At 46.6% G+C, this 27,430-nt stretch overlaps 1 protein-coding gene across 6 annotated transcripts in view; it reads right to left on the bottom strand.

Annotated features, from left to right (window-relative positions):
* Tspan5 (tetraspanin 5) overlaps positions 1-27,430 on the bottom strand; it is a 162,586-nt gene that overhangs the window by 25,336 nt on the left and 109,820 nt on the right. For all 6 annotated transcript variants that reach the window (NR_121195.1, XR_375551.4, XM_030252697.1 and 3 more), the window contains exon 2: positions 10,702-10,752. Coding sequence is in view for 2 of the 6 variants with exons in the window: in NM_019571.5 (NP_062517.1) it covers positions 10,702-10,752 (51 nt within the window). In the remaining 4 variants the exon portion in view is untranslated. The remainder of the gene's footprint in view (positions 1-10,701; positions 10,753-27,430) is intronic.

Genomic DNA, 27,430 nt, shown 5'->3' with positions numbered 1-27,430 from the left:
CCAGCTTTTGTTATTTTGTCTTTTTTTTTTTCTTCAGAGCTATGTATACGTATGCATGTATGTGTGCCAACCTGATGTGTGGGAAGTATGTAGAAGACAGGCGTTGACACTAGACTTTTTTTTTTTTTTTTGTCAACTGCTTCTCCATCATTTTTGTTTGTTTGTTTTTAGAGACAGAGTCCTTTCCTGAACCTGGAGTTTACCATTTTGGCTATACTGTCTAGTGAGATCCTGGCATCTTGTGACCTCCCAGTGCCAGACTTAAAAGTGTGTGCCATCTTGTCCTGATCTTAACGGACGCTGGGGATCTGGATTTAGGTCCTTGCCGGTGCACAGTAACCACTTTGCCCTCTGACCCACCTCCCTCCCCAGACACGGCAATTCTGTTTTTAATTCTTCATTTGAAGCAATGTCAGTATGTAGTTCAGGTTGGCCTCAAAGTCAACGTGCAATCCAGGCAGGGCTTGAACTCAGTGTGATCCTCCTGTTGTAGCCTCTTAGATGTTTGGATTATCTCTATATACTATTTCACATGGCTCCTAGCTTTATAGATTAATTCATTTTTTGAGGGACCTCTATTCCTTTCTTCATAACGGCTCTTCTAATTTATATTTTTACCAACACTGTGCAAGGGTTCACTTTCCACACCTTCATTAGCACTTGTTATTATCTTTCATCTGGCAAAATTGTTTTGCATCTCAGTTTCTCTGCTTACTGCCTATGTGATTGTAGGCAAGCCGCCTCACCTGCCTAAGCCTCAATTTACACATCCGTGAAATTATAGCATATGCCATAAGGTGATTATGAGAACGAGATAGATCAAGTAAATGCAAACACTCTGCGCGAAATACCTGGCACAGAAAAGAATCCAGTGACAGCTTAGCTCTATCATCCACATCTCTATTACGTTAGGACAAGGGGATGCCACCACATCCACGGGTACATCTGAGAGGAAGGATGCTCTGGCTGGGTTTGTGTGTCAACTCGACACAAGCTGGAGTGAGCAGAGAGGAAGGAGCCCAGTTAGCCAGCTGAGGAAATGACTCCAGGAGATCCAGCTGTAAGGCATTTCCTCCTTTAGTGATCAACGTGGGAGTTGGCATCCCCTGGGCTAGCGGTCCTGGGTTCTGTAAGAAAGCAGGGTGATCAAGCCACAGCAAGGAAGCAAGGAAGCAGGAAGCCAGTAAGCGGTGCACCTCCATGGCCTCTGTATCAGCTCCTGTTTCCAAGATCCTGCTTCAGTTCCTGCCCTGACTTCCTCTGGTGATAAGTAGCAATGTGGAAGTGGAAGCTGAATAAACCCTTTCCTGCCCAACTTGCTTTTTGGTCATGCTATTTTGTCTCAGCAAAAGAAACCCTAAGACACTCGCTCTCACTCGCACGTATACACATACGCACGCACGCACGCGCTACCAGAGAGGAATCTCTTGCTCCAAGTACTTCCCCTGCCTGGTGCCTAAGGAAATCTGAGGCCACTCTGTTGATTTCACAAAGTGAGGCAAAAGTATCTGGAGCTCGCTAATTGGATCTTTGCGGGACAGGGTAGGGGGTAAAAATAATAGAAGCTTGTACAGAGGAGGGCAGAGGGGAGAACCAGGAGGGAGCAAAAGCAGGACTAGGTAAAAGCTTCTATGGGTACCCAGAAGCGGCACAGCGGGAGGAAGAAGACGGAGAAGTCACAGCCTCAAGGGGACCCTGCCCAAGCAGCAGCTGGATCCTTCTGCAGCCAGGGAGCTGACAGCACATGGTGGCGGTTGGACTCAGAACTCTGCAGTGACCTTCTTATGGTTGCTCAACTCCAGTCTGTCCGCATAAGCTCCGGTAAGAGGGTGGAAACATCCGCCAACCTTCGTCCCCACCGCGTCACCAGCACCTCATCCGCCCAGCCATCTCTGCTGCTGAAGCAGCATCTTCTTCACGGTTCCCGCAAGAGAGGAGTCTGTTCTGGGTAACAATTTCTTCTTCAAAGAAGTTGCTTTTTGCAAGCGCCAGAAACAAAAAAAGGCAAACAAAGCTGCGGTGTGTTCCAAGCCAATACACTTCAGGAGTGTCTGTGGTTTTCCTCAGCGCCAGCACAGAGCAGCCTCTGTGTGCCACCTGGCAGGCTGCAGTTTCTTCTGTCAACCCACACAGAGAAGAACTGCAAAAAAATAGCAGGAACGCACCCCGGGGTCTGGGGCTCTCCTGTCTTTTCATAAACAAGCAGATTCCTTCCAACGGCTGGACGAGAAACAGAGAGGCAGGCATATGAAATGTGTACAAACCCAGACCAGTTGAATTCCGCTGAGATATTTCTGACACTGGGTCCTGATTCACCTATGCCCCACACACCAGGCCTTACCGTAATGGTGGGCCTGAAAACCTCCCCAGGATACGAGGGAAGGAGCCATTTCCATTGCTGACAATGGCGGGTGCGACATTTCAAAGAACATGCAGCTCCCCATAGAGGGGGTTGTCCTGGAGAATTGGAAATGTGTTTCTGAAGGATGTCCGCAGAAGGACCAGGCAGGGGACTATGGAAACACATCAAAGGCCCTCCAAGAATGTGCCATGGCAGTCATTTTGTAAAAACCCAAGTCTCCATCTACGGGATGGATGAACTGCGCAGAGGCCAGAGGGGGTAGGGGATGAAGAGTGCCAGGAGAGCGTGTCAGGAGATGTGATGGGGCGAGAGCAGCCTAGCTCACACCTAGTAGAAAAGCTCACAAGCAGGAAAGCCAACTGCTTCAAAGGCACAAGATCCCTTCCATTTTACCTTGTCAAGCAAGTTCATCAGAGTGACTCAAGTAATCCTTTCTTGCAAAATTAAAAAAAAAAAATCGTCATGAGGTATCTTTGAAGAGATGAAGAGGGTTACGATCATCTTTTAAGCCTATACAGAATCTAGCAGTCAAGCAGCTGTTGGGAGGACAGCTGGGCCAAGTTCCACAGGCTGGCATTGCTCACAGGTAGGGAAGACACAGTCCCCGCCCCCACGAGTGAGTGACTGTCCCGCAGACACAGCTCCACACAGAAGTGTCCCCACATGCTAAGGTCCCTGTGTTCCTTGCCGCTTGCTGGATTCTTTCATGTATCTATTTAGAAGGCAGAAAATATACTTAGGAACATTCTAGTCTTAAACAGAATATTTAAACAGAAAAAGCAATAGAAGCTCTGTTTAGGACTGAACGCCTCTCCAGCCCATTAGTATGTTGAAACATAATCACCACCAATTGTTGAAGATGATATCTTGAAGGATATTAGGCTAGGAGAAGGCCATGAGACTAGAACCCCAATGCCCTGACAGGGGTCCTTGTAAGAAGAGGAAGAGAGCAGAGCCTGGCCTCTCTCATCCTGCCCTGTGCAGATGCAGTGCGGATTCACCCATCTGCAGACTAGGACGACAGACAGTCTTCTCTTGGAATGGAACCAGCCAGCGCCTTGATGTAGACGGCCATCCTTCTCAGGGCTGTGAGGGACCAAGGGCTATCATTCGTCATTTAGTCCACAGTGTAGTATCTTGTCTTAGTCTGCAGTCTGAAGTTGAGATGCCAAGGACTCCATCAGTCTTGGCCATTTAGAGTAAGATCCAGTGACAGCCTACAGCCTGTCCACAGGGAGAGGCTATGGGCAGCTATCCAAGAGTGCTGCCATGTGCTCGGAGATGGAAGGCCATGTCAGCAGACTTGAGACGCAGAAACAACTTGGTCAACAGGGTCTCTGGATGTGACAAATGACGAAGACAGAATAGGGTGTCTGGATGGGACTGGACCTGCCCTGCGGATGCTCAGGAGAGGAGAGCCCAGGCACTTCTGTACCAGGAAGCTCCATGTAGGCAGTGGCTAGGCACCACGGACGCAGCTGGTGGGCCAGTTGTGGAGAAGGCCCAGTCCTGAGAGCCACCCTGCTGAGACCTGCATTACTTTACTCTCATGACAAACCTATAACCTGGGTACTCCAGGTGGGGAAACAGACAGAAAGTGAGAGAGGTCAACCTGCCAAATCACTGAAGGGAGAAACCTCCCTTCCCCTGTAGGGATGTCTATCTAGGTCACATGGCCACTGAGCTGTAAGTCCTGTCCCCTTGGTATTCCCTACTGAATAACAAGCACGGCCCCAGAAGTTGTCTGCCTAGTAGCAGAGGCTGTGTTAGAGAAGGCAGGGGAGACTGGAAATCCAAAAGGCACAGGCAGGATCAAGGAAGGGCTCTTTCCTATTCTGGGAAGTGGAGTCCTCTCATCCCCTGTTAACAGCCATAAAACTCTCCCTTTCAACAGTTAGGGAGGCCACTCCTCCCCTTGCCCTGCCTGCCGGGAACTAAGTAATAATGAGCAGAAAAGCAGACAAAAGCAGGCGAGGGAAAACACCTAATTCTCTAACAAAACAAGGTATCATACGGAGTCCCCTTCTTAACAAGAGAAACGAGAGGCCATTTCCCAGAACTTCCAAGCCTGCTATTTCAAAGGCTGTGTCACTCATACCAGATATCAGAAACAAACCAGGTGTAATTTACCTCCTTTTATGTAGTAAGAAATGTGAAAGTAGTCCATTCACGAGAAATCTTAGGGAACTACTGACTTCTGTTGCTCAATGAGAGAGGCCATGGAATAGCCAGGGCTTAAAATAATGTTCATCTCCTCACTGATGAATGGTTCAGAGATCATATTTCTTATCACTGCATTTAATACTGGGTCTTGTTATGTGGCCTCAGATGACCTCAAATTTATAACCATCTTTCTTACACTACCCTGCCAGGTGCTGGAATTACAGGCATCCACCACCCTGTGGATGCCCTGTGTAAACAACATGTTTTCTTTCTTGTTTCCCCATTTCCCACTTTTTCTTTCTTTGAGATGGGATTTCATGTAGCCTCAACTACAAAGCCAAGAACTGCCTTTAACTCATGGCCCTCCCAAATCCACCTCCAGAGTGATAGGAATAAAGGTATAGATTACCATATCAGGATTATGTACCAGAGATGGCCCCCAGGGACTTGAGAACCCCAGGGAACCACTATGCCACCCGAGCTACATCTCCAGCCCCTGGAGAGCATTTCTCGATCATCACACTAACAGGTGCCATTCAGGGACAGGAGAGAGGCCTTGGCAGTAAAGAGCACAGACTGTTCTGCAGAGGACCTGGGTACAGTTCTCGGCACCCACATCAAGCAGCTAATCCATACTCCATTTCTAGGGCATCCAAGGGCCTCTTCTGGCCTCTGCAGATACCTGCAGTGGTGGTCTCAGGGCAGAGGTGGAATTGGCAAGGCTATGAGGGAAGAAAAGCAGCAGAGTATGAGTTCCTAGGATCAAGTGAGCAGAAGAGAGAGTGAGGCACTGCAACCCGGAGCTGGGATGGGTTTCTGAGAGCCCCATGGATGAGAAACCACACTGGGTTTGTGCATGAGATTGAACTATGTGGGGACACCTAGCAAGGGCTCAGTAAGGAAACAGAAGGTCCAACTAAGCTCCCGGGCTCGCAAAGACATGGAGGGATGACAAAGGAAAGGATGCTGCCGATGACGGAGAGGATGCCCGACCCCAGGGTACACATCACCTGAACGAGTGCCTGTCGATCTCAAAGGAGAATTCTAACGGTGTGACTTGAGCTGCGTCCTTCACCCAATCAACACTCCTCCAGTGGCCTTCATTAGTGACAGCCACTGGAACGATCGATTGAGGCCTGTGCAGCCAGTGTTCACGGGACCACTCCAGCCCTTTTCAAGTTACAGCTTCATATTCACAGAGGGAGAAGGAAGGCTGAAGGAGGAAGGCTTGAGTGAGGAGGAGGAGGAGGAGGAAGTGAAGGACACTGACCAGGTGTGTGGCCGAATCCACACTGAGCGGAAGGGTGTCCTTCTAGAGGAACGGTTTGGGCTCTAGAAGTAGAAAAGGTGGATGTGATGGTAGGCATGCCTAGAATTGTCCACTGAGCCCCAAACCTAGATAGATGTGTGGGTTACGTGGTAAGGCAGCTGGGGCTGATAACAAGCTGGAACTATCAGCAAGCTGTGGACTCAGGGATGGACAGTGGATCTCAAACTCCATGGATACCCAAAACATAGTACATATTTCCTTTTTAATATATTGTATGTATATATATAATATAGTTATATTAAATATATTCTTATATAAAATTAATATTAAATATATACATATTTTTAAATGTTAAAGGTTTATTTATTTATATTTTATGCCTGTGCATGTATGTATGTATTGCACCATGTATATCAAGTGCCTGCATACGATCTCCTGGAACTGTAGTTACAGAAAGACGTGAACTTCCTTGTAAGTGCTGGAAAAAGGAACCCAGGCCTTCTGCAAGAATAGCAAGTGCTGTTAACTGCTAAGCCACCTCTCCAGGCCATAGGCATACTTTCTATGGCTCCTCAATTGTCCCCTCAGTGGTGGAAAGGGTAGGCTATAGGGAGGCCAGAGGTGCATGTCCAAGAGGATGGTGGTGGGGTTCCAGCCCATAGCATGGGAGGACCACCCAGAGAAAGGATGCTATCGCGATTTGGGCTGTAAAGCGTGGCAGAGACAAATTCCTCAAAACCTGGTGGAAAAGGTTTTAGTACTTTTATTTACTCGTAAATGTCAAAAAGCAAATAAATGGTAACAAGGGCCCACATTCGTTCGTTAACATAAACACTCTCTCACTAACCTTTCCAGTTTGGCAAGTGTTTCCTTAGCTCCCAGTGGCAGTGCGCAGGTAAGGCGAGACTCATGTTCCTTACTTGGGAGCCTCTGGACCTGAGCTGAGTCCTGTAGGCTTTGCTCTCTAAGCAGCAGATGAACGTGTCTGCGTGGGGTCTACCAGACTTATTTCTCGGCTGGAAGTTTCTCCGCTGGGCACTCAGGAGGTGAGTGATTTTGCCATGCCAGACCGGAGTTTTTAAGCTAAATTCAGCCGATTACAACTAGGTTGTTCCACACATTATTCCATGGGCTTCATTATCATCTGCACACACATATGTGCTCTCTATGGCCTGGTTGTCATAGTTATCTAGGGCCATGGGCAGGTCCACGGTGTTGCCCACCGGGGACTAGGGTGTTGGGCGTGAGGTATTCTTTATCCATCGCGTCCTCCATAGTAATGAAGGCGGGAACACAGCCATGGTGGCCCCCGGCCTGGCAATTCCCACAGCTTTGGGAAAAATGTCCTCTGAGGCTATGTGTTTCTTACAGATGCTCTACCTGCATACCCCAAAGGAAGCAGAGCTCTATCCTAAAAATCCCCAAGAGCTAAGAGGAGAGATCCAACACAGAGTGAAAATCCATAGTGATTTGAATAGTAAAAGTATCCCAAATACAGAAACGGGGAGGGTAGGGCACTGTGGGAACTCTGAAATGCACAACTACCCCAACCAGCGCTGACTGCAGCATTATCGTATGCATGTCGTTTATCTCTCCAATGCACAACCACTCCGACCACCATTGAATGCAGTTATTCTCATATGCATGTCTTTTGTGAGTATACACATACCCTTCCTGCATCTGAGAACTCTAACTCTTTGCTTCATCTTCCTAGATTCAGTATCAGGCTCCGTCACAGGCTATGTGCTCAATAATGTTATCAGAAGTAATGAGTTCTCTACGGCTACAGGTCACCAAGGGTGTTGGAGACCTGATTCACGCTATGTAACTGCTAAGTTTCCTTCTAAGGAACAGATCTTGTGATCTCAGAAAACAAAATGCAGACCAGCTTCCCCTGGAGAGGCAGCCATTCCTTGTATCTTCAAGGGCAACTGGAATTTACATAAAATTATTCTTTCTAGCATTCACCTGCTCTATTAACCCGGACTGAGAGATACTAACTTTGAAGGGTAGTTACTTTAGCCTCCACTGCTCCTGTGCTCCACCTAAGTGTGCTTCAAGTTTTTCACATTAAGCAAATCTGATCCCCACCGTGGATTTAACATCACTCCAGCTTTGACGCAGTTCAAAGTCCTTGCCTCCTCCTTCAAACTAAACGCCACAGCCTTGTCTGGGTTTACTGACTAACACTGATGTTAACCCAGCAGATTCAGCCACTTTCCACCCTCCACCTGACTAGGGTTCACTCTGAACCAGAGATCTGGCCTGCTGAAGACTCCAAGGTCTCAGACAAGGGGCGTCTGCGGTTAGGCAGGCGGAGTCAGCAAGGTCCTCGCCATCCTCCTCCTGGAATGTCCTCAGCCTGTTCCTGTGCAGATCTCTCTTACTCCATAGAGTCTAATGACACTTCCTCCGGAAGGTTCTCAGCTCCAAAATGGACATCTCAGGGTTAGGGCTCAGTAACAGAGCATTTGCCTAGCAGCCACAAAGCCCTGGGTTCAGTCCTCACTACAACAATCAAACTGTAGAATGCTAGACACTGGTCTCCTGCCACTCTCTAAATAGCCAGTACTCAATGCTTCTTGCTGGTGTTTGGATGCAGTTCCTGGCCAGTGACCTCCTTCCAGCAAGTGTCTCTCCTAGAATGTAAGCCGGCTGAGGCAGGGACTCTGCAGCACTCCTTGCTATAGCCCTGTGTCAGAGGTCCAGACCCATGAGCTGTGGGCCACGGGCTGGGGTACTGTATGGCTGGATACTTTTAGCCCCTCCTCCTCTTGCTCATCAAGTTCTGCTGAATGACTTGGGCCATGTAACTTCAGTTCTCAAGAAAAACGTCCCACTTACTGGCAGGGGCCCTGATAAAGGACTGAGATGCCATCCTTTTCTGACATGGTGGCAGCCCGGGTATTTGGGAGCTGCTGCCAATGTTGGAATTTTTTTTTTTTAAATTTCATCAGAAAAGACATGTGAGGAGACCAACGAAATAGAAACGTAATTCTATTTCATAAAGAGGAAAAAAAATCTTCAAAATGACCAGCTCCCTGTTTATTACAAGAATAGACAACTAGTTCATTTAATGCCCTCTGGTATCTCTGTCAAAGCTGCCAGAAATGGACTCTTAATAAAGGAGTTGCAAGAAGCCGTGTTATCTGGCATTTAACCAGACAGAGAGCTCTAAAAGGGGAATTTCTGAGATTCCACCAGGACAAATCCCAAGGCTTAACTGGGATGAAGCAGCAGCTAACCACAATCCATGAGAAGATTGGTATTCAACAGAGACGTTTCGCGGGATGAACCTATCTGTTCAGGGAACTTAAGCTGTCTTGCTTTGTATAAGGAAGGCTTTGTCTCAAAAGGTTACTGTTTGCTGGGCAATGGTACATTTTCCATAATCTAGTCAATATATTATAGAAGCATTCCATAAATATAAGGAGTGGTGCCTTTTTCTCCTTATTCTTTAATATATCATTACATTTATGCAGTGTGTGTGTGTTCGGAGGGGTGTGCATTTGCATTCACATATTCAGTGTGCTGTGCAAGTCTGCATTCACATGCATGTGCATGCATGTGGCGCCCAGAGATTACTCAGGTGTCATTTCTTAGTTGCCATCCAGTTCATGTTTTTCAGACAGGGTCTCTCATGGGTACCTGAAGCTCACTAGCCAGGCTCCGGGATCCTGTCACCATCTCTCCAGCATAGAATTAAAAATATGTGCCGCCACGCTTGGCTTTTTGCATCAGTGTGGGGATGGACTGAGGTCCACATGTTCATGTGGCAAGCATTTTACCAACGGAACCCATGTCCTCCTTTTATGCAGTGTTGGGGGCTGACTCCAGACAATGCTCTTCCACTGCATAACACACGCATGCTCTGAGGTTTCACTCCGAGTGTGTTTCCTGGGTCTGTCTGGAAGAGCCGCTACTGTCAAACTCTCATTGCCACCTCAAAGTCTGTAATTTGGCTGAAGCCCTGGTTAGGTCTCCTTTCTATTTACTGGTAACAGCTCTTAATACATTTAACACTTCAAAAGAGCCTTTGCCTTGAAATAAAGCCAGGCTCAGAAGGACAAATACTCAGGAGATTAAGAGAAAGTCCTTCCTGAAGAATAAGCTAACTCCTTCCTGGGTTTGCCAGACCACTGACCAAATTCCAACAGGGCTCACTCTCACAAGGTAAGAGCACTGTGTAGCCAAAACATGCTTTGAGTGATTTCACCCCCTAACAGGGAGGAGAGAGGGGGTGATTCCCACTTTTGGATATCGGTGGTAAACTGGGAAATTCAGAGAAAAATCAAAACATGCAGCTGGGAGCACCGCTTAGGACAGGAACTGCCCAGAACCCAGTCATCACTGAGACTAGGAATATGTAACGTGATATGCCTAGATTTTCCTTTTTCAATGCAATCCCTGACCACGGACTCAGAGCATTTCTTGATATTTATGACCAGTGGCTGCCTGTTCATGTCCCTCAGCATTGGTGATGAATTTATCTGATATCTACACATAAGTTTATATTTGGCTTCCATCCCACCACACGGCCTACTGAAAAGCCATTTTTTATCATTTAAGTCATCTTCCAAAAGGATTCAAAAGACGAGAGAGGGAGATGAAAGGTTACAGGTCACGTGGTGACATTTATAAGCCGACTGAGGTCATCGTGGCTGGGTGGAGCTGTGCCTTGGACTCAAACCCCAGTCACATCCTCCGCGGTCCACACTCACTACACTGTGGCTCTGCTGATTATTTTAATGTCGTGAGCACTTGAGACACCCAGTCGTGAAGAATGCTTCCTCTCATCAGACAACGGTTTGTTTGTCCCCTGTGCTGATCAAAGAGCAAGGGGAAACACTCGAGACCAGACACGGCCTTGAACCAAACCTGTTCCTCTCCGAGGAGTTCCACTTACTTTTTCATTCCACGCCCACAGTCCGATTCCAAGAAACGTTATTCCCAAAAACTGAAAGAGAAGAGGAGACGGGGTCAGCGTTAGGGAGAAAGCACCATGTGTTTACTCTCGAAAATATGGTTTCAATTGGTTGTCTAATTACATTACTTGATCAGAAAAACAAGACAAAAAAAAAAAAAAAAACAAACCAAACAAACCAAAAAAGCTTTCTTTAACATCTGCGTTAACGAGGAAAAGAACTACCACTGCCAACATGCTTAAAATATTGTAACATTGAGATGGGGTAGGAACCCTGAAAGTCATTCAAATGGTGACTTATAATCTTTAGGTAGACTCTTGAATGAGATGAACTAATATTCAGAGTGGAGTGGCTGAGTCCAAGTACCTACGACACTGTTCATTAGATGTGAACATTTAGGGCACACATTAGTGAGGCAGCGATCTCTGTCCCACTGAACCATTTCGAGTGGACCAGGTAAGAGAGAGAACACAGGAGCCCCATGTCCTCTGACCAACCCTTCGTCACTCTTTCAAAGGCAGCGAGAATCCTATGCTCCCTGTGATCCACGTGACCCAAATAATCCTCAGACTGTTTTTTTTTTTAAAGACACTAAAACTGTGGTTCCGAGGGCCCCATTACTCTTCCTAGTCTACAGCATGTCCCACAGCTCCATGTAAAACTTGGCACACACATGACATGCACAGTGAATGAAGGCAGACTTCCTTGAGGCGCTGTCAGCCGCACTGAGGATGGGGGGAGGGGCGGTCATGATGCAAACAGCAACGGGACTGGATGGGCTTCCAACTTTAATTGGTTCTCACTAGACCCTGTCTGCTCTGAGACACACTTTTCCCCCTTTACATTTTAACATCCCCGAAACTGAAATGTGGTTTAAAAGGCATGGTATCATCCCCCCCCCCCGCCCCCCCGACAGTACTGAAAACTCCTAACTGGGCCACTGAAGATTGGGTGGCAAGCAGACAGTGCTGCCCACCCAGGAAGAAACCAGGGCCAGGACTGAGCGTGACTGGACTCAGAGCGACTCCGAGTTTCCTTTCCAAACACTGAAGTGGTGGGTGGGGGTGGGGTGACAAGCGGTTTCCGTCCGACGGTGTAAGAACACTGTTTATTTTACTAACATCTTGATTAAGTTAAATGTCAGAAGACCTCTCTGCTGAGAGGGTGTCTGAAGAGCACAGCAGTGAGGGGTGGTTACTCCCCAGCTTCAGGGGAGTCTGAGGATGCTGTCCACTCAGCAAGATCTTGCCATTCATAGGAGGGAGTTCTGACACTTTAGAGGCAGGGGACAAGAAATCCAAATGGAGACAGTACAAGATCAGTCACTCAGAAATATGGTCCTATTTATAAGAATAAAAATTCCCAGAGCTCAATAATAATAATAATAATAATAAAATAAAGCCGGGCATGGTGGCGCACACCTTTATTCCCAGCACTTGGGAGGCAGAGGCAGGCAGATTTCTGAATTCGAGGCCAGCCTGGTCTACATAGTGAGTTCCAGGACAGCCAGGGCTGTACAGAGAAACCCTGTCTCGAAAAAACAAAAACCAAAAACCAAACAAACAAACAAAAATAATAAAAAAATAAGATAAAGTACAAAATACTTTAAGTACCCACAGAAACCTTCAGTATGTCTTCAGTTTGAGAGAGAAAGGAAAAAAAAATAAGCCTCTATGTTCCCTACCCTTGCTCCAAGGGAGCTACTTTAAAAGTTCTGTCACGGTTAGTTTACTATTGCTGTGACAGAACACAGTGAGGAAAAATAACCCGGGGAGTGAGGGTTTATTTCCCTGCCACTTCCACATCACAGCCCATCACTGAAGACAGGGCAGGAACTCAGGGCAGGAACTGATGCAGAGGCCAAGGAGGGATGCTTTGTCTGCTCCTCTTTATACAACCTAGGACCATCACCTGCCCAGAGGCAGCACCACCCACAGTGAGCTGGACCCTCCCACAGCAATCATTAATTAAGGAAATGCCTCCCCAGACTTGTCTGCCTAAGTTTGCCCACAGACCAAACGTGTAGACACAGAGTCCCAGAGTCCCCAGTCCCAAATGGCTCTAGCTTATATCAAGCTGACATAAAACCTGCCAGCATACGTGCTTAGAAAGATTTCTTGTGGGGCTGAGAGATGGCTCAGAGGTTAAGAGCACTGACTGCTCTTCCAGAGGTCCTGAGTTCAATTCCCAGCAACTACATGGTGGCTTACAACCATATGTAATGGGATCTGATGCCATCTTCTGGTCTGTCTGACAGCAACAGTGTACAGTGTAAGATAAATAAATCTTTTTAAAAGAAGAAAAAGAGGGCTGGGCGTGGTGACGCAAGCCTGTAATCCCAGCACTCAGGAGACAGAGGCAGGCGGATTTCTGAGTTTGAGGCCAGGCCAGTCTGGTCTATAGAGTGAGTTCCAGGACAGCCAGGGCTATACAGAGAAAATCTGTCTTGGAGGAAAAAAAAAAAAGATTTCTCGTTTTCAATGCCTATGAAAAAACTATGGTCAGCCCTTCTACTTCCTTGGTCAGTGTGCTATGTTCCTGATATAAAACAAGAAAAAGGTCCAGGAACCAAGCAACCTGGCGTATTAGTACTGTATTTATAGGTTCTAGACAAAATACAGTCATAGCTGACAGACAGAAGAGAATACACAGGACTCTGTCAGATCAGGGACGCTCTATAGGGCAGAGTTCAGGCTTTGCTGCATGCAACTAAAATCAAATGCACCCCAGGGGGAAATGTCCGACCTTCTAAGGCTAAAGCTCTCTGTGGACAACAGTCACGGCTCCTGACACAGAGTTCAGCCACGGTATCACTGTTGGCAGTGGATGGGATGGAACAGATGGTATCATGGTCAAGTCCCTGTCTCACTGCTGCTGAGCAGGCTGGGTGCATGCCTGTCCCTGCCAGTCGCTCCTGCAACTCTGCTTTCCATATTTGCCGGGCTCTCTGCTTCCTGAGTGGGAGGGAGTGTCTTCTCTGAGCCTCACAGTAGAGTTTGACTTTGAAACTGGCACTGTGATGGCCTCCTTTTTAGCAAAGGGGGACATAACTATGGGTAGGTTCTTCTGTAGAACTCACAGGTGCTATGAGGAGGAATGGAGATCTGATAAAGGGCAAGCAAGAGTCCTCACTGATGAATTTCCACCCCCAACCCGGGATGGCAAAGGGATGGCATTTGAGCCAGAATTCTGTGAGACATGACCAGGACACGGCATGGCTTGACGGCAGCAAGCAGAGAAGGTGAAGTAAGAGATGGGTGCCTACCTACAACCTCAACCCAAAGACACAAGAGGATCTGGAATTCCAGTACAGCTTTGGCTACAAGAGACTATCTCAAGAAAGGGACAAAATGTCGCCTTCGCTTTAGTGCTGATCGTCAAAGGGACATTCTCCGTTCTAGTGTTGACCAGGGAGAAAGTGAGAAATTTGGCTGGGGGTGTGGAGAGGGCTTTCTTCCCTTTACATATACACAGTTCTCCTTTCTCCTCTTGGCACTTTGGGGAATTTTTTTTTTTTTCTTTTAAGAATCAGAATTTTAAAAAATTGAAAAGATAAGGTTTTCCACAGAGGAGAAAGAGGAAAGTAGGGGTTGGGGGAGAGAGGAGAGATTCACAATTTTCTTTACAATCTGCTTCAGTGTTTCCTGCTTTGACTTGTGTCTTTCCGAAAGGGAGTTTAAGAATTTGGAGAAAGGGGCATGACTTGAAATTTACGGGAACCATTCCATACCTATGCGAGTAACTAGAACAGGGCGGGACCTCGGCTTGCTGCATAGCTTCCGCACTACATCAGCAGCAAATGTATTCCCGACTGCTCTCAGCCCATATGTTTTGTTTTAAAATCAAGTTGTTCCAGCTCCAAATAATTAACAGTGAAGAGCCAAAACCCAGAGACAGGCACGCAGCACTTGAAGCAGTTTCCCCTTCCCAAAGGAAAGATGCCCAGAAACCCCACAGTGACCTCACTGTGAAACCCAGTGGGGAGGGGTGCAGAGGAACGCTGGGAACTCGTCATGGTGACCAGTTACTCTACTGAGATAGAATCAAAACCGAACCCCACGTTCTTCCCACACAGCAGTGTATGCAAATGTTGGCACGAATGTCTGTCCATCAAAGTGTTGAAGTTGTAAAATGAGTAACAATACTTTAGTTGGATGCTAAATATGAGCTAAGTCGCTATTTTCATTTCTGGTTTTGGTACTAGGGCCAGTTCTGGGCCTCTTAAACAGCTAAGCAGGTGTCTATCACTAAGCTATACTCTCAGCCCCAAGATACTAAATTTTTAAATTATCATACATTTATACAATGATCTGTATCCATGAGGAACCTCCCTCTTTCTCCCACAGGCTCCCCAAACATATGTCCCCCTCATCTCCACGTCCTCTCTCTTTCTTTCACTAACAATTACCTCAGTGAGTCCAGTTAGTGCTGTATGCCTGAGGATGGGCCACATTCCCAAAGACAAACTGACTCCTCCTAAGCCAACAGCCCTCAGGTAGGGGTGGATCATCATGAGCCCCTTCCCCACCCCTCCCCTCCCCCCTGCTGTAATTATAAGACTGGCACGATCTTGTGTACGTGTTAAGCAGATAACCACTGCTGCCACTGGGACTGAAGAGATGGCTCATTGGTTAAGAGCACTGACTACTCTTTCAGAGGTCCTGAGTTCAATTCCCAGCAACCACGTGGTGGCTCACAACCATCTCTAATGGGATCTGATGCCCTCTTCTAGTGTGTCTGAAGACAGCTACAGTGTACTCATATACATAAAATGAATAAATAATTCAAAAATAAATAAAACATTCTCTCAAAAAAAATAAGAATCTTTTTTTGTTTGTTTGTTTTGTTTTTGATTTTCAAGACAGGGTTTCTCTGTATAACCCTGGCTGTCCTGGAACTCAGAAATCCACCTGCCTCTGCCTCCCAAGTGCTGGAATTAAAGGTGTGCACCACCACCGCCTGACTAAAAATAAGAATTTTTACTGACCATCGCTTAATACAAAAAGATCAAGACTGAGAGTAACACTAACCTAGTGGAATAAAAACACATATTTACAAGAAAACCTGGTAACATGTCCGTTTCCCAGAACAACAGGAGCACGTTGCCTCCAAGGACCTGCGACCATGTCAGCCACTGGCCTTTGACAAGCCATGACTTCTGGCTGGCACGTTTTCCCTCTAAGGTTGGTACTGCAGCATGCAGGGCTCACCACTGGGTAAGCTCATGGATGCCTTTTCCTCCCAGCAGCCCAGCTAGTACTTTGGTCACTATGAAAGCCAAGCATTAATGAGTAAAGACGATTCCAGGTCAGTTCCAGTTTGGTTTCTGAGTCCTGCAAGCAAAGTCATCTCCAGCAAGAAGGTCCTACTAAGGACACTTGTTGTTTTGAGACATATCTCACCAGGTCTCATCTCCTGGTTGGCCTGGAACTTGCTTTGCAGACTTAGGCTGGCCTTAAATTCACAAAGGTTTATCTGCCTCTACCTCCCAAGTACTGGAACTAAAGGCATGTGCCACCATGTCTGGCCCCATTCCAAAACCAGTACTAACAGTGTGGTAGCCAGTGATCACCTGGTAGGCAACAAGCTCATACTGAGGTGCAAAGGCAAGCGCTTGTTCCATGCGCACCAGCCAGGTTCCGAGAGCTAGGAGGAATGAAAAGGATATAGGCCATTCCATTAGCTGGTGCTTCGTTATTTATTCTGCTTTGAAATGTTAAGATTTTATTTGGCAAATTTCAACTTATAATTAATTTTATCTTTTTTTAAAGCATAACTCCTGGAAAATATAAGCCTGCATTAAATTGCATCTGTGCAGAATAATGTTCACCTGAAGTATCCCACAGCAATTCCATGCAGTAGATAGATACTTGACATCACTCTTATTTAACAGATAGCAGAATACATTTAGAAACAATGTTTCTCCCAGCACTGCACAGGCCTGTGCTTGAGTTGTGTCACTCAGGGAATAGGTACTACTGAATATTCCCTTTTAAAAGATTTTTTTAAAATATTTTACTTATTTTTATGTGTGTGGGCATTTTGCTTGCAGTGCCCATACAAGCCAGAAGAGATCATCCAATCCTCTGGAACTGAGTTATAGATATATACTGCCACATGGATGTATACATGGCAACTGAACCCACGTCCTCTGGAAGAGCAGCCAGAGCTCCTAACCACTGAGCCATCTCTCCAGCCCCTCTTAACCACTGAGCCATCTCTCCAGCCCTGCATATTACCCTTACTAAAATGCTTGGAACCGGACGGAGTATTTCATATTTCAGAGTTTACTGAATTGGGGTATATTTGCATAGACTTTGCTGGTTACTACAGTTAAACAGCTTTAGCATGAAAATCCAAAACCTTTCAGCCATTAGAGCGGTACTTACAAACCTATGGTTTTTCAGATTGAGCATGCTCATCCTGTGTGTCCCCTAATGTCTAAAACGCCCTCTCTATATAGACCAGCTCACAGTGGAAACACTGGGAAGTGCTTGCCCTAATACTCTAAGTTGCTCCTCTGATGTCTAGGCATCCAAGGTGCATTCTTCTGCCAGAACTGAGAATGGCCCCATGGGAACCAAGAGTGGTACAGTGACGGAAGCTAGACCTGGATTCCAGAGCCAGCACAACTGATGCTTTGGCAAAACTGGAAAGGAAAATAGTCTCGGGTGTCACAGGGTGATTCCAGAAGGATGCATCTGCCCCACTGTCAAGTGGAAAAGCTCTTCTTCCATATCCAGTTATTTTCATCCTGGCAGACTCCATTGTTTTGGACTGGAACAGTGTCCCATCCCAACTGGCACGAAATGGACACTTCAAAAAGCCACCTTTCCAGTATTCCAAGTCGCTTTGAGTCCCAACTTTATACTTGACCTTACACGTCTCAAGATAAAAGGAGATAAGAAAAAACAGACATAGCTCTTACAGTTCAGAGGACTTTCAGGTCACGAAAGAATAAAACTGCCCCGTGGTAAGGAGAGAATTACAAGTCACCAAATCTGTGTGGCTAACAACAGCAGATGGGAGGGGCTGGCATGCAATCAGAGACGCAAGTGTGGCACGGCACTTTTGGACCTTGTAAGGCGCCCATTCATCACCCTGGTGACAGGAGGATTCTCAGGGACCATCTGTGAGACTGAGTGGTGGGTGGGAGTGGGTGGGACAGGCTGGCACTGAGGAGAAGAATCACCATGTGGGTTGCAGACGTCTGGATCCACAGGGATCCAAAGGAAGATGAGGGAGGAGCAGGCAGGAGCTGATCGTGTCCAGGATATGGAGGAAACGTGGGCAGAACTGAGAACTACTGAGAAGTGTTTTCCGGTAATGACAGGATGGAGGTGTGAAGGGTAATTGGTCTTATACCTGGAAACTATGGCCCTTCAACATTCCAATGTGGGTCTGGGTTGCTGCTCAGTGGTTAGTGCTTTCCAAGCACACACTGGGCCCCGTCTTCAACTTCCCAGTACAGGGGAAATAAAACCTACTGCTCTGCAGACAGAATCGACTTCTGGGTGCTGTTCTCAGGGCTGGCTGGACCTAGCAGAAATTCTGAAGGATGTTTTTCTTGTTTGAGTATTTGGCTGCTAACTGAATTCTCTGGGAAGCAAATCTCACGTTTTGTATTTTTGAAAACTAAATTATTTTACCATCATCATATATTTCTGTCACCTCTGCTACTTGTATTCCTAAAAAGAAGCAATTACATACCAGGGCCCAGCCATCCAAGTTCTTAAGCGGCTTCTAAACGAGCACTCCTTACTCCTGTTTGCTTAAGATGTAGCAATTTCACCTGCGATCTGTCCAGACTGAAACAAAGTTCCCGACCAGCACTGCAGGAAGCCGAGCCTCACCAACAGCCTCACCAACAGCGGACTAACGTTCTGAGAATGTAAACCTCCGCTGGAACAGGCAGGCGAGGCGCACCTACCGCCTTCCCTGGACAGACCAATGAGCCAGCAGAGAAGCTCACTTGTTCTCACTCTCCTTTTTTCTGAGCCAACACTGCAGCTCTGGCAGATGGGTAGCCAGCTTATACAGGTATCCTATGTACAGCCACTAATACAACACCTGTCTTGGTAGGGTGGGGAGTTATTTCAGGAGAAAAAAAGTCCCTGAGTACAATTCCTGCCAAAGTATGAGCTGGCAGAAAATTCAACCAACAGAGAATCAATCCTACTCTTGCCACTGGGCTCTGATGTCCCAGTTTACAACTGTCCAGAATGGTCTTGATAAGATGGCATGACAGACAAAACTCGACTCTGTAAACAGGACAATTCCCATGGAGGCCAGGGCCAATGTCTCTCCCTTTACATAGTCACAAGGCCATCTAATTGTGGCCCCAGTACATATTGCCTAGGGACCTCTAGCCCTGGTGCTGCACAGTACCATAATACAACTCGGGAAAGGCAGAGCCTGCTGGGCAACTACAACCGGCAATGCAGCCACTGGAGGGCTTCGGACAAGTCAGGGAACTGAGCGGACAAGTGCCTGCTTTGTAGCACTGACACGCTAGCAGGGCAGCGCAAGGAAAGACAAGCAATAGAAAGTCACAGATGAGCGGGCTGCTCAGGGCTGCTGCCAGGGAGGAGGGCAGAGTGAGGAGAGAAAGCCAAGTGGAAGGCAACTGCAGGTACTGCAGAGTGACTAGAGCAAACCCACGAGAGGGACAGGGATTAGTATCTGATGACTCCATTAGTTAAGAGTTTGCTGCTGTTACAGAGGACTAGACATGGGGTCTGAGTACCCCCTGTTGGGCAGCTCACAACCACTAGTTCAAGCCCCACTAGTTCAGGGGATTAAACATCCTCTTTGGAGCATACACACAGAGAGACACATAAATAAAAACAAAATAAATATTAAGGGGAAAAAAATACATGTTCATTGGGCACCATGAAGGAAGGAAGAGCTGACTGGCGGATGTCCGAACAGCACCCTAGCCGAAGCCAGACATCTGGACTGAGGCCCCGGACAGATGGCGACAAAGCGGGACACAAAGTGCCAGGAACGGAGAAGCACAGCTCAGAGGCTCACAGTAGCCAGGCTGTGTCAGGCTGCACAGGCCACTGAGAAGACTACACTGTGTCCTCAGATGGGGCAGGAATCCCTGAAGGGTTCTTTGGCTTCCCAGAGCCTGCAGGCCTTGCCTGATCTAACCAATGACTGATGTTACTAACTGCTGCAAACTGTGGGGTCCACGAAACCACATGAAAGCCAACTGTAAGCAAGGAGTCTGTGCAGATTATTCCCTGCCCCCCATCGCTCCTCAGACATTACCCTGCCTGCTCCCCAACTCCTCCCACAGTGGCCACCTTAACAGGCAGCTCCCCTTTCAGAGTCAGAAAAGCCCTGGTAGAAGATGAACTCAGGCCCCCTTGTCCTCAGAGCTTCCCTGCCATACCAGGTATGGCCTTGTCCTGCCTACATGTGTACACAGGACTGGAAAGAATGACAACACCTCACGTCAGACAGTAGGACAGTCAGGGCCTATACTAATCACTGAGCACGTGCATGGATAAAGCAAAGGTGACGGACGGCCCCTGAGTGCTGTTTAATTCTCCTTCTTCTGTCACCGGCTTGAGCATCCTTCCAGAACTGTGCTCCAAATAGTTATATATTTAAGAGACACTAACGGACTCTAGTTTGAGATCTATTCTGCTCCTTTACATGAATGGCTATAAAATACCTACACCCACAGTTTTAGGGGATCCACATAATTCTCATGCTGCATGAGCAAAACATTCAGAGAAGCCTACAACCACAGTGCTGGGGGCTTCCTCTGACTTGTACGAAGCTGTGATCTCTTTTCAGGGCAGCTCAATGAAAACCCCAGATGTTCTAAACTGTTGGGCCAGCTGTTGTGACCGGGCACGAGAGGCAAGAATACTTAATTCAGTCTCCACCATCCACCTGAAGGGCTAGTCCTCTGCTTGTTTATGGGATTGCGGACACAGACTGCTGGGGCTCGAAGCCAAGAACAGGATCTGGAGCAGTCCATCACACAGAGCCTGGGAAAGGAAAAAGGGGCCAGGAGGGGGACTTCTTTGGAACTGCGTAGCACCAAGAGCCCGCAGTATCTTCCCAGAGACGATGAAAGGGCTTTTCCCTTTGAATGCACACTGTTCCAGGAGAAGGCCTTAAAGAAATGCCCACAGTCTGAGGCAGTCTGGTCTAGAGAGCTCTTTGTTAGAACTTGGACCTTGACATTTTGAGCAAGAGCTTGTAATCTGAGATGGGGAGGGGGACGGCTACGCAAGCAATAAAATCCATATTCTTGGAAATTACCCAGGCAATGCAAGCATATAAAAAAGGAACATGAGGGATTAGCTATCCACTTCTGGATAGAAACGTGGAAGTTGCAAGCTTACAGCTCACTAATCTTTGCTTGTCTTACAGTTAAAAAAATAAATAAATAAAATTTAAAAAAGGCTTGCCCTGATGGGCTGCTCTATTGCTTACCCCTCCCCCAGCCATTAGACAAAGCCAAGGCTGAAAACACACCAGAGGGGCGCACTGAAGGCTGAAATGGACTGGAAGTATGTCAGACTACAGGCGTAAAAAGTCAGTTATCTGTAGGCAAGCATGAACCTCTGTGGGAAGAGGCTCTCACTGTTTGAGTTAAGCAGCAAGATGCAGAGCACTCACCAACTCGGTCTAGAAGTTTAGTACTCTTAGATGCACAGCTTTTGTACTCAAAGATCTTGTTAACTTAAAAGCAAAATACCACAGACATGTTTTAAGAGCTAAAACAAACAAACAAATAGTTAACACAAATACAATTCAAAATAGGATTTTTCTTTGTAATGGTGGAAGAAGGATTAAATCATACAACATGTTTCATATGTTCAGGACTGAGCAGGCACGGAGCTAGGTGCCAGGGATAGAAAGGAGAATGAGAAAGCCGGGCAGGGGTGGCACACACCTTTAATTCCAGCACTTAGAGGCAGGGGCAGATGAATCTCTGAGTTCCAGGCCAACCTGGTCTACAATGCCAGTTCCAGAACAGCCAAGGCTATACAGGGAAACCCTGTCTTGAATGCCATCCTCCTTGCCCGCCCCTCCCCCAAAAGGGAAAAAAACAACAACAGATGATGTCTTTTATTAGAGAGCTAATGGGGGCACATAAATAAAATCACAACTTAGGTGCAGGGAATGGAGTCTTCCTGGAGGCATAGACAAGTTGCCATAGAAACAGAGGCATTGGGGTGGGGGTGCTGACAGAGGAAACTTCCTAGGAAGCAACATTCTAGCTGTGTTTGAAAGGGGAGACAAAGGGAGCCTCACTCCTGCACAGGCAACAGTAGATGCAGAAGGATCAAAGTGTGGCATGGTGGGTCCCTTGAGGGGTCTGCAAGTATGCGTGCGTGCGACAAGGCTCAGGCCAGCAGTGGTCCTCACAGGATGGCTCTGCACCAGGGGACTTATCAGAAATGCACCATCTCAGGCATCCCTCATCCCGCCCCATGAAAACTGGCTGAAGGCAGCCAGCTCTCTCCGTAACCTGCCTGCACAGTCACCGAGATGCGTGGCTTTTTTAAAGAAAAAGGTTGGTTTTTATTTTATGTGAATGAGTGCTTTGCCTACAGGTACGAGCGTGTCATATGTGTGCCTTGTGTCCAGAAAGGACAGAAGGAGGCACCTAGAACTGGGTTACAAGGTACTAGGAAGATACTGGAAAGCAAACCTGAGTCTTCTGTAAGAACAAGAGGTGCTGTTAACAGCTGAGCCATCTCTTCAATCCCAGGCAGGTGATGTTTTAAGCTTGAGAACCTAGAGGCCAGAGGGTTAAGCTAGGGCATGGTTAGCACACCATGTGTGGTGTGTACACCCAGGGACCACCAAGCCATGGGAGACCAAGTGAGAGCTCCAAGCAGGACGGGGGGGGGGGGGGGCTAGGTTTGCAGCTTGGACAACTTATTCACTACAGTACAGAGAACAAAGGGAAAGAGGCCAAGCTGTTAGTAGTTAGGCTAGCTGGGAGGCCATTGCAGCCATCCTGGTGAGAAAGACACCAGCCAAAGCGGGAAGGAGCAGGAAAATCTGCGCGAAGACTATGAGAAGCCATAAGGCCAGAGGACTTTGTGACAACAAGCAGAAGGGTGAACGGTGACAGCTATGGACCCTTAGGTAAATGGGCCTAGGTTTGTCGGTGGTGAAGGGGATTGAGACAGAGTTCCACGTCACCATACTCATGGTCTGGAGACTCTTTCCATGGGCCTCAAGTTTGGCTTCAAGGCAGAAAAGAATTTCAGGACTATCAGTTCATAAAGTAAAATTGGATTATTTTAAAATGGGCTCTAAAATAAAGATTAAAAGAAAGGGGGGAGCTCACAGGAAAATAAGACAGACCCAAGTGCATGACTGGGATTCATTAAGAGTCACAAAGGAAGAAAAATATATGTGTGTGTGTGTGTGTGTGTGTGTGTGTGTGTGTGTGCTGAGCTTTTCAAGGGAAAGTCACAATTGTCTTGATATCAGCCATATATACCATTTTGGTGGCTCTCAAATTACATCTCAAAAGACTGCTAAGAAGATGCCTTCTTCTCCCTTCATTCTTTTGACATGTGAGATTATAGGGAGGCTCTGGAGATGCCTTGGCTGGGTTATAATATGATAACCCAGAAGTTACTAGGGTTACACAAGGGTAGTAAGTTAGTATCCGTCCTTTCCCTGTAAACGGGGTTCCTGGGGAAATTCCTAGCAAACTGTAGGTTTATAGCTGAGAAGGGAGGAAGGCCTTAGGCAGTTATTAATAGCTCTGAAATTCTTGCTTTGATGCCGCTGGGTGGCTGGCATCAACTAGACTCCTGGTGGAGAAGTGTTGTTTTCCCTTGTCGGGATCTCCAAATATTTCCCTGTCTTTCTATCTTGAGTTAGGTCTGAGTCACAAACATGTGAGCCTGGTCAAGTAATTCAACCTCCTGTTCCTTAGTTTCCAAATACACAAAATGGGGGCACTTATGGTAGCATAAGCTCCGTAGATGGAGAGATTTTCATCTAGTTAGCTTACTCTGACACTCAAACGTAAAGCCACATACATGCCTCACACATACACAATGGTATGTTCTGGCAAAGCTACAAAAAGAAACCCATGTTGAACACAGACTCACTTCTCATTAGAATTAGAATAAAATTAGAACACTTCAGAAATGAATGTACATAGAGCACCCCAAGTAGCCTCAAAGCACCTTGGGTCCCTCTTCTAACAGGGACTGAGTTTCCTCACAGAGGGCCTTTTTGAAATGGTCCTCAGAGAAGAGCATCAGTGCCTAGGAACACCACGGAGTCTTTTCAACAGCTATTCTAAGTTATAATTCTGTTCAAATCAATCACAAGAAAAGTGGTAGCAGGTGCCTTCCTTTCCGTGCCCACGTTTAAAATTCCCTTCATGCGTTTACTAGGTGGGCGTCATCTCTCTGATCCTTTACATTCAATCAAAACCTAAAATAAATAAATAAGGACGAGATGAACATAAGATAGGGAGAGGAGATCTAGATCCATTGATTATCATGTGAAAGGAGGCCCAGACGCAATTAGCCCTTTGTTGTGGATGACAAACAACCTCCATAAGAAGCGCTCTATACACCAGGCATCCCTGATGGACAAAGGGGGAAGGAGTGGATGTCTGAAAACAAAAGGCAGCCTGCCTGGCCTGCAGCAGTTACTTATTTATTCTGTATGTTCAGCACAGTTTTTCCCCCTTTCCAACTTTTCATGACGCTCACTATAAAAAGAAACGGGATGGATCTCTTTCAGCCAAGAACATCAGCTCAGCATACTAAGGAGAGCGAGCTTCACGGGGAAACCCCGCTTGTGCCACCAAGTACCGTCCTGCTCTCTTAAGGAATGGGTTTTGACACGTCAGCCATTTATATGTTCTTTTATGTAAGAGTTTATTTCCCAGCCTCTTGGGAATTCATTTGCATACAGGACAAGCTGTCGCCATTGCACAGGCAGCTTGAAGATGGGAAGCTGAGCTCTCGGCAGGCACTGCCTTGGGAGCGCTCCATGTGAATACACTCTGGAATTTTCCTTTTCTATTAGGATTTTTTTCTTCTTCTTGAGAGCGATGAAGAACAGCATGAGGGAGATGAATAAGCTATGTTTATTTCTGGTTCAAAGATGCCGCTAACTTCTTGTTCTCTGAATAAGGCACCGTGAGGGTGAAGTGAGAGATGAAATTATGTACCCCAAACCAACATGCCTCAGAAATGACTCAGATGAATGTAATGAGTCAATGTGGAAATAGACATTTCATTATTGAAGATTAAGACCACTGGACCGTCCCAAGGTAAAATGACAGTATGGGGGAACTGTACAAATGATAAACAGTAACATGGCCCGATAAGGGAGAACTTGAATGGACAAGCTCTGGTTCAAACCTGGCTCCAGCATTTACCAAATGTGACCCTAGGCAGCCTAACAGACTAGGGTTCGCATTGATACAGTTACTGTATTTGCAAAGGCAGACATAAGAAGAAGTGGCTGAGACGTTTTGTGTGCAGTAGATACTTAATAAGCACACATTGCTGCTGCAATTAAAATGTAATAGGGAACGTTTCCTAGGCTTAATATAAGGTCACTTCTCAGGTAATGGCAAGAAACTAACATGTCATCTGTGCCTTATTCAATTAATCTAGCAGATTTTTACCAGAACTGAAAGAGTATAGACTGTGGGGGAAAAAGATTACAAAGATGATTTTTTTAATCCCCTTTCCCTCATCTGAAAGAAAAGTTCTTTTCATACTTAATATAAAATTTCATTTAAAGCTGTTTAACCAGAGAAGATCGCCATGGGAGAATAAACCACTGACAGAATACATTAGGCTTGCATTAATTCATAGCAGTAGCATAATGCCTATGAAAAATAAGCTGGCGGGTAGCCCAAGGTTTGCCCTTGAGCCTCGGCCAGCAGGGAAGTTTCACGCAATATGATTAGTGAATGGAGAGACCCTGGGTGATTAATTAGTGCCCCATGTCAATCCTATTAGAACAGCTTTCTGACAGTAATGTAAATAAGCCGCCCGATTTTAACTTCCTGATCTTAAAACCAACTTCCATGTGAACATGACTTTGTCAAGCACTTTAAATATTGAAGGAAGATTTTCTCCAAATCTCCTTTAAGATGAGCCCCGCTTCCTTTGACATACATTTTAGCTTGGGTAAGTGGCAGGCGGGGTGGGAAGGAGTCCAAATAAGGCAAGTTGTCTGCAAATTCGCTGAGTGCAGAATTAAACTAAACCCAGTTCAAAGTCTCCGTGAGGGTTTGATGCTCAAAAGCGAAATCTGCCTATGTATGAGCAGATTTGCTAAATATGCTGAGATGTCCACCAAGCCCAGAAAAGAAGCCATTATAAGAAGCACGAACCGTTTGTGCATAGTTGATGATTGCCAGGAAAGGGAGAGAGATGAAAGTTATTGGGAGGGGGCAGTTGGGAAGAGTTCAGAGGAGTAGCTGGGGTAGGAGAGAGAGAGTGAACATGAAGAAACACTCATGTATGAAAATGTCCTACTGAAATCCACTGTGAATAATGCAAACTGCCCAGCCCCTAAAAGTACGCATCACTGACTAGCTCTTTCTTCAGCAGTGACTTCCTAGGTATTTCTAGCAGACCGTTTTTAAGAACGTTATAAACAGCATACATTTCTTTCTCAAATGTATAGAGTCTGGGAAGTCCAGGGATGGTATATATTTTAATCAGGCACTTCCCCAAGATGGATGGGGCTATGGCTACATCTGTTAGTCAAGATGGTATAGGGACAGGTTTTAACAGTCAAGTTTCTGAAATTAGATTGAATGGGGACAACCTTTCTAAATTGAATCACTTCCTTTAAATAAGGTCAGCCTTTGGGTAGATAATTTGTGTCAACGTAAAATGGGTCCTGCTCTTCTCTGAACGCCATCATTAGAAGCACAAAACTGAGCTCCAGATGTGAGAGACGGCGTATGATTAAGGTATCTGTATTCCTTCTCCTCTGTGTGAGGTTTCCACATTGTAGACAAATGGCTCCAATATAAATAAGTAAAACGCCCCATCTGCATACCATCCCGTCAAGGATCCACAAATCATCACAAAACACATGAAAAGTCACTTCATGCTGTAAAAGGCAGGCCTTGTAGGCTGAAGTAATTACCTGTTACACTGCAAAGGTCAAAGGTTTAAAGACCTGCAACCCCAACCTAATCTCATTCTTTTTCAGATATGTAACAAATCAAGGCAGCCCAGCTGATAGCCATGCCCCTGGAGCTGTAACAGTGGCAGTGTGATGTCCTGGCTTTCAAGTGTCAGCACTGAGCTAGAGGCGCATCCAAGCACTGCACACTTTGCAAGGGCTCAGGTGGCCAGGACACTCTGGGGCGCGCGCGCGCGTGTGTGTGTGTGTGTGTGTGTGTGTGTTGATGGATGAGGTCAGCACGGAGCTCATGCCCTGACCAGGCACTCACCATCAAGCCACTGAGATAAGTTGTAAATCAGTAATTAGCATAAGAGCCAATTTGCAGTAAATGCTGTAAATGAGATTGAGAAAAGTGATAAGGTCAGAGGAGGCACCAGATGCTGAGAGGAGGGAGGGTTTCATGAAGGGGCCAAGTCTCCACGGAGGGCAGAGGATGCTGAGAACCGAGGATGGAGAGCCTCTGGACCACTCTTTTTCAAATAGCAGGTCACAACCCCCCTGCTGTCCCTTTAATAGGTCAGGACCAGCGCTTTC

Source organism: Mus musculus, chromosome 3 (assembly GCF_000001635.26).
Source record: "Mus musculus strain C57BL/6J chromosome 3, GRCm38.p6 C57BL/6J".
Lineage (NCBI taxonomy): Eukaryota > Metazoa > Chordata > Mammalia > Rodentia > Muridae > Mus > Mus musculus.
The sequence above is the reverse complement of the archived record's forward strand: the minus strand, read 5'-3'. Positions and strand labels throughout refer to the sequence as shown.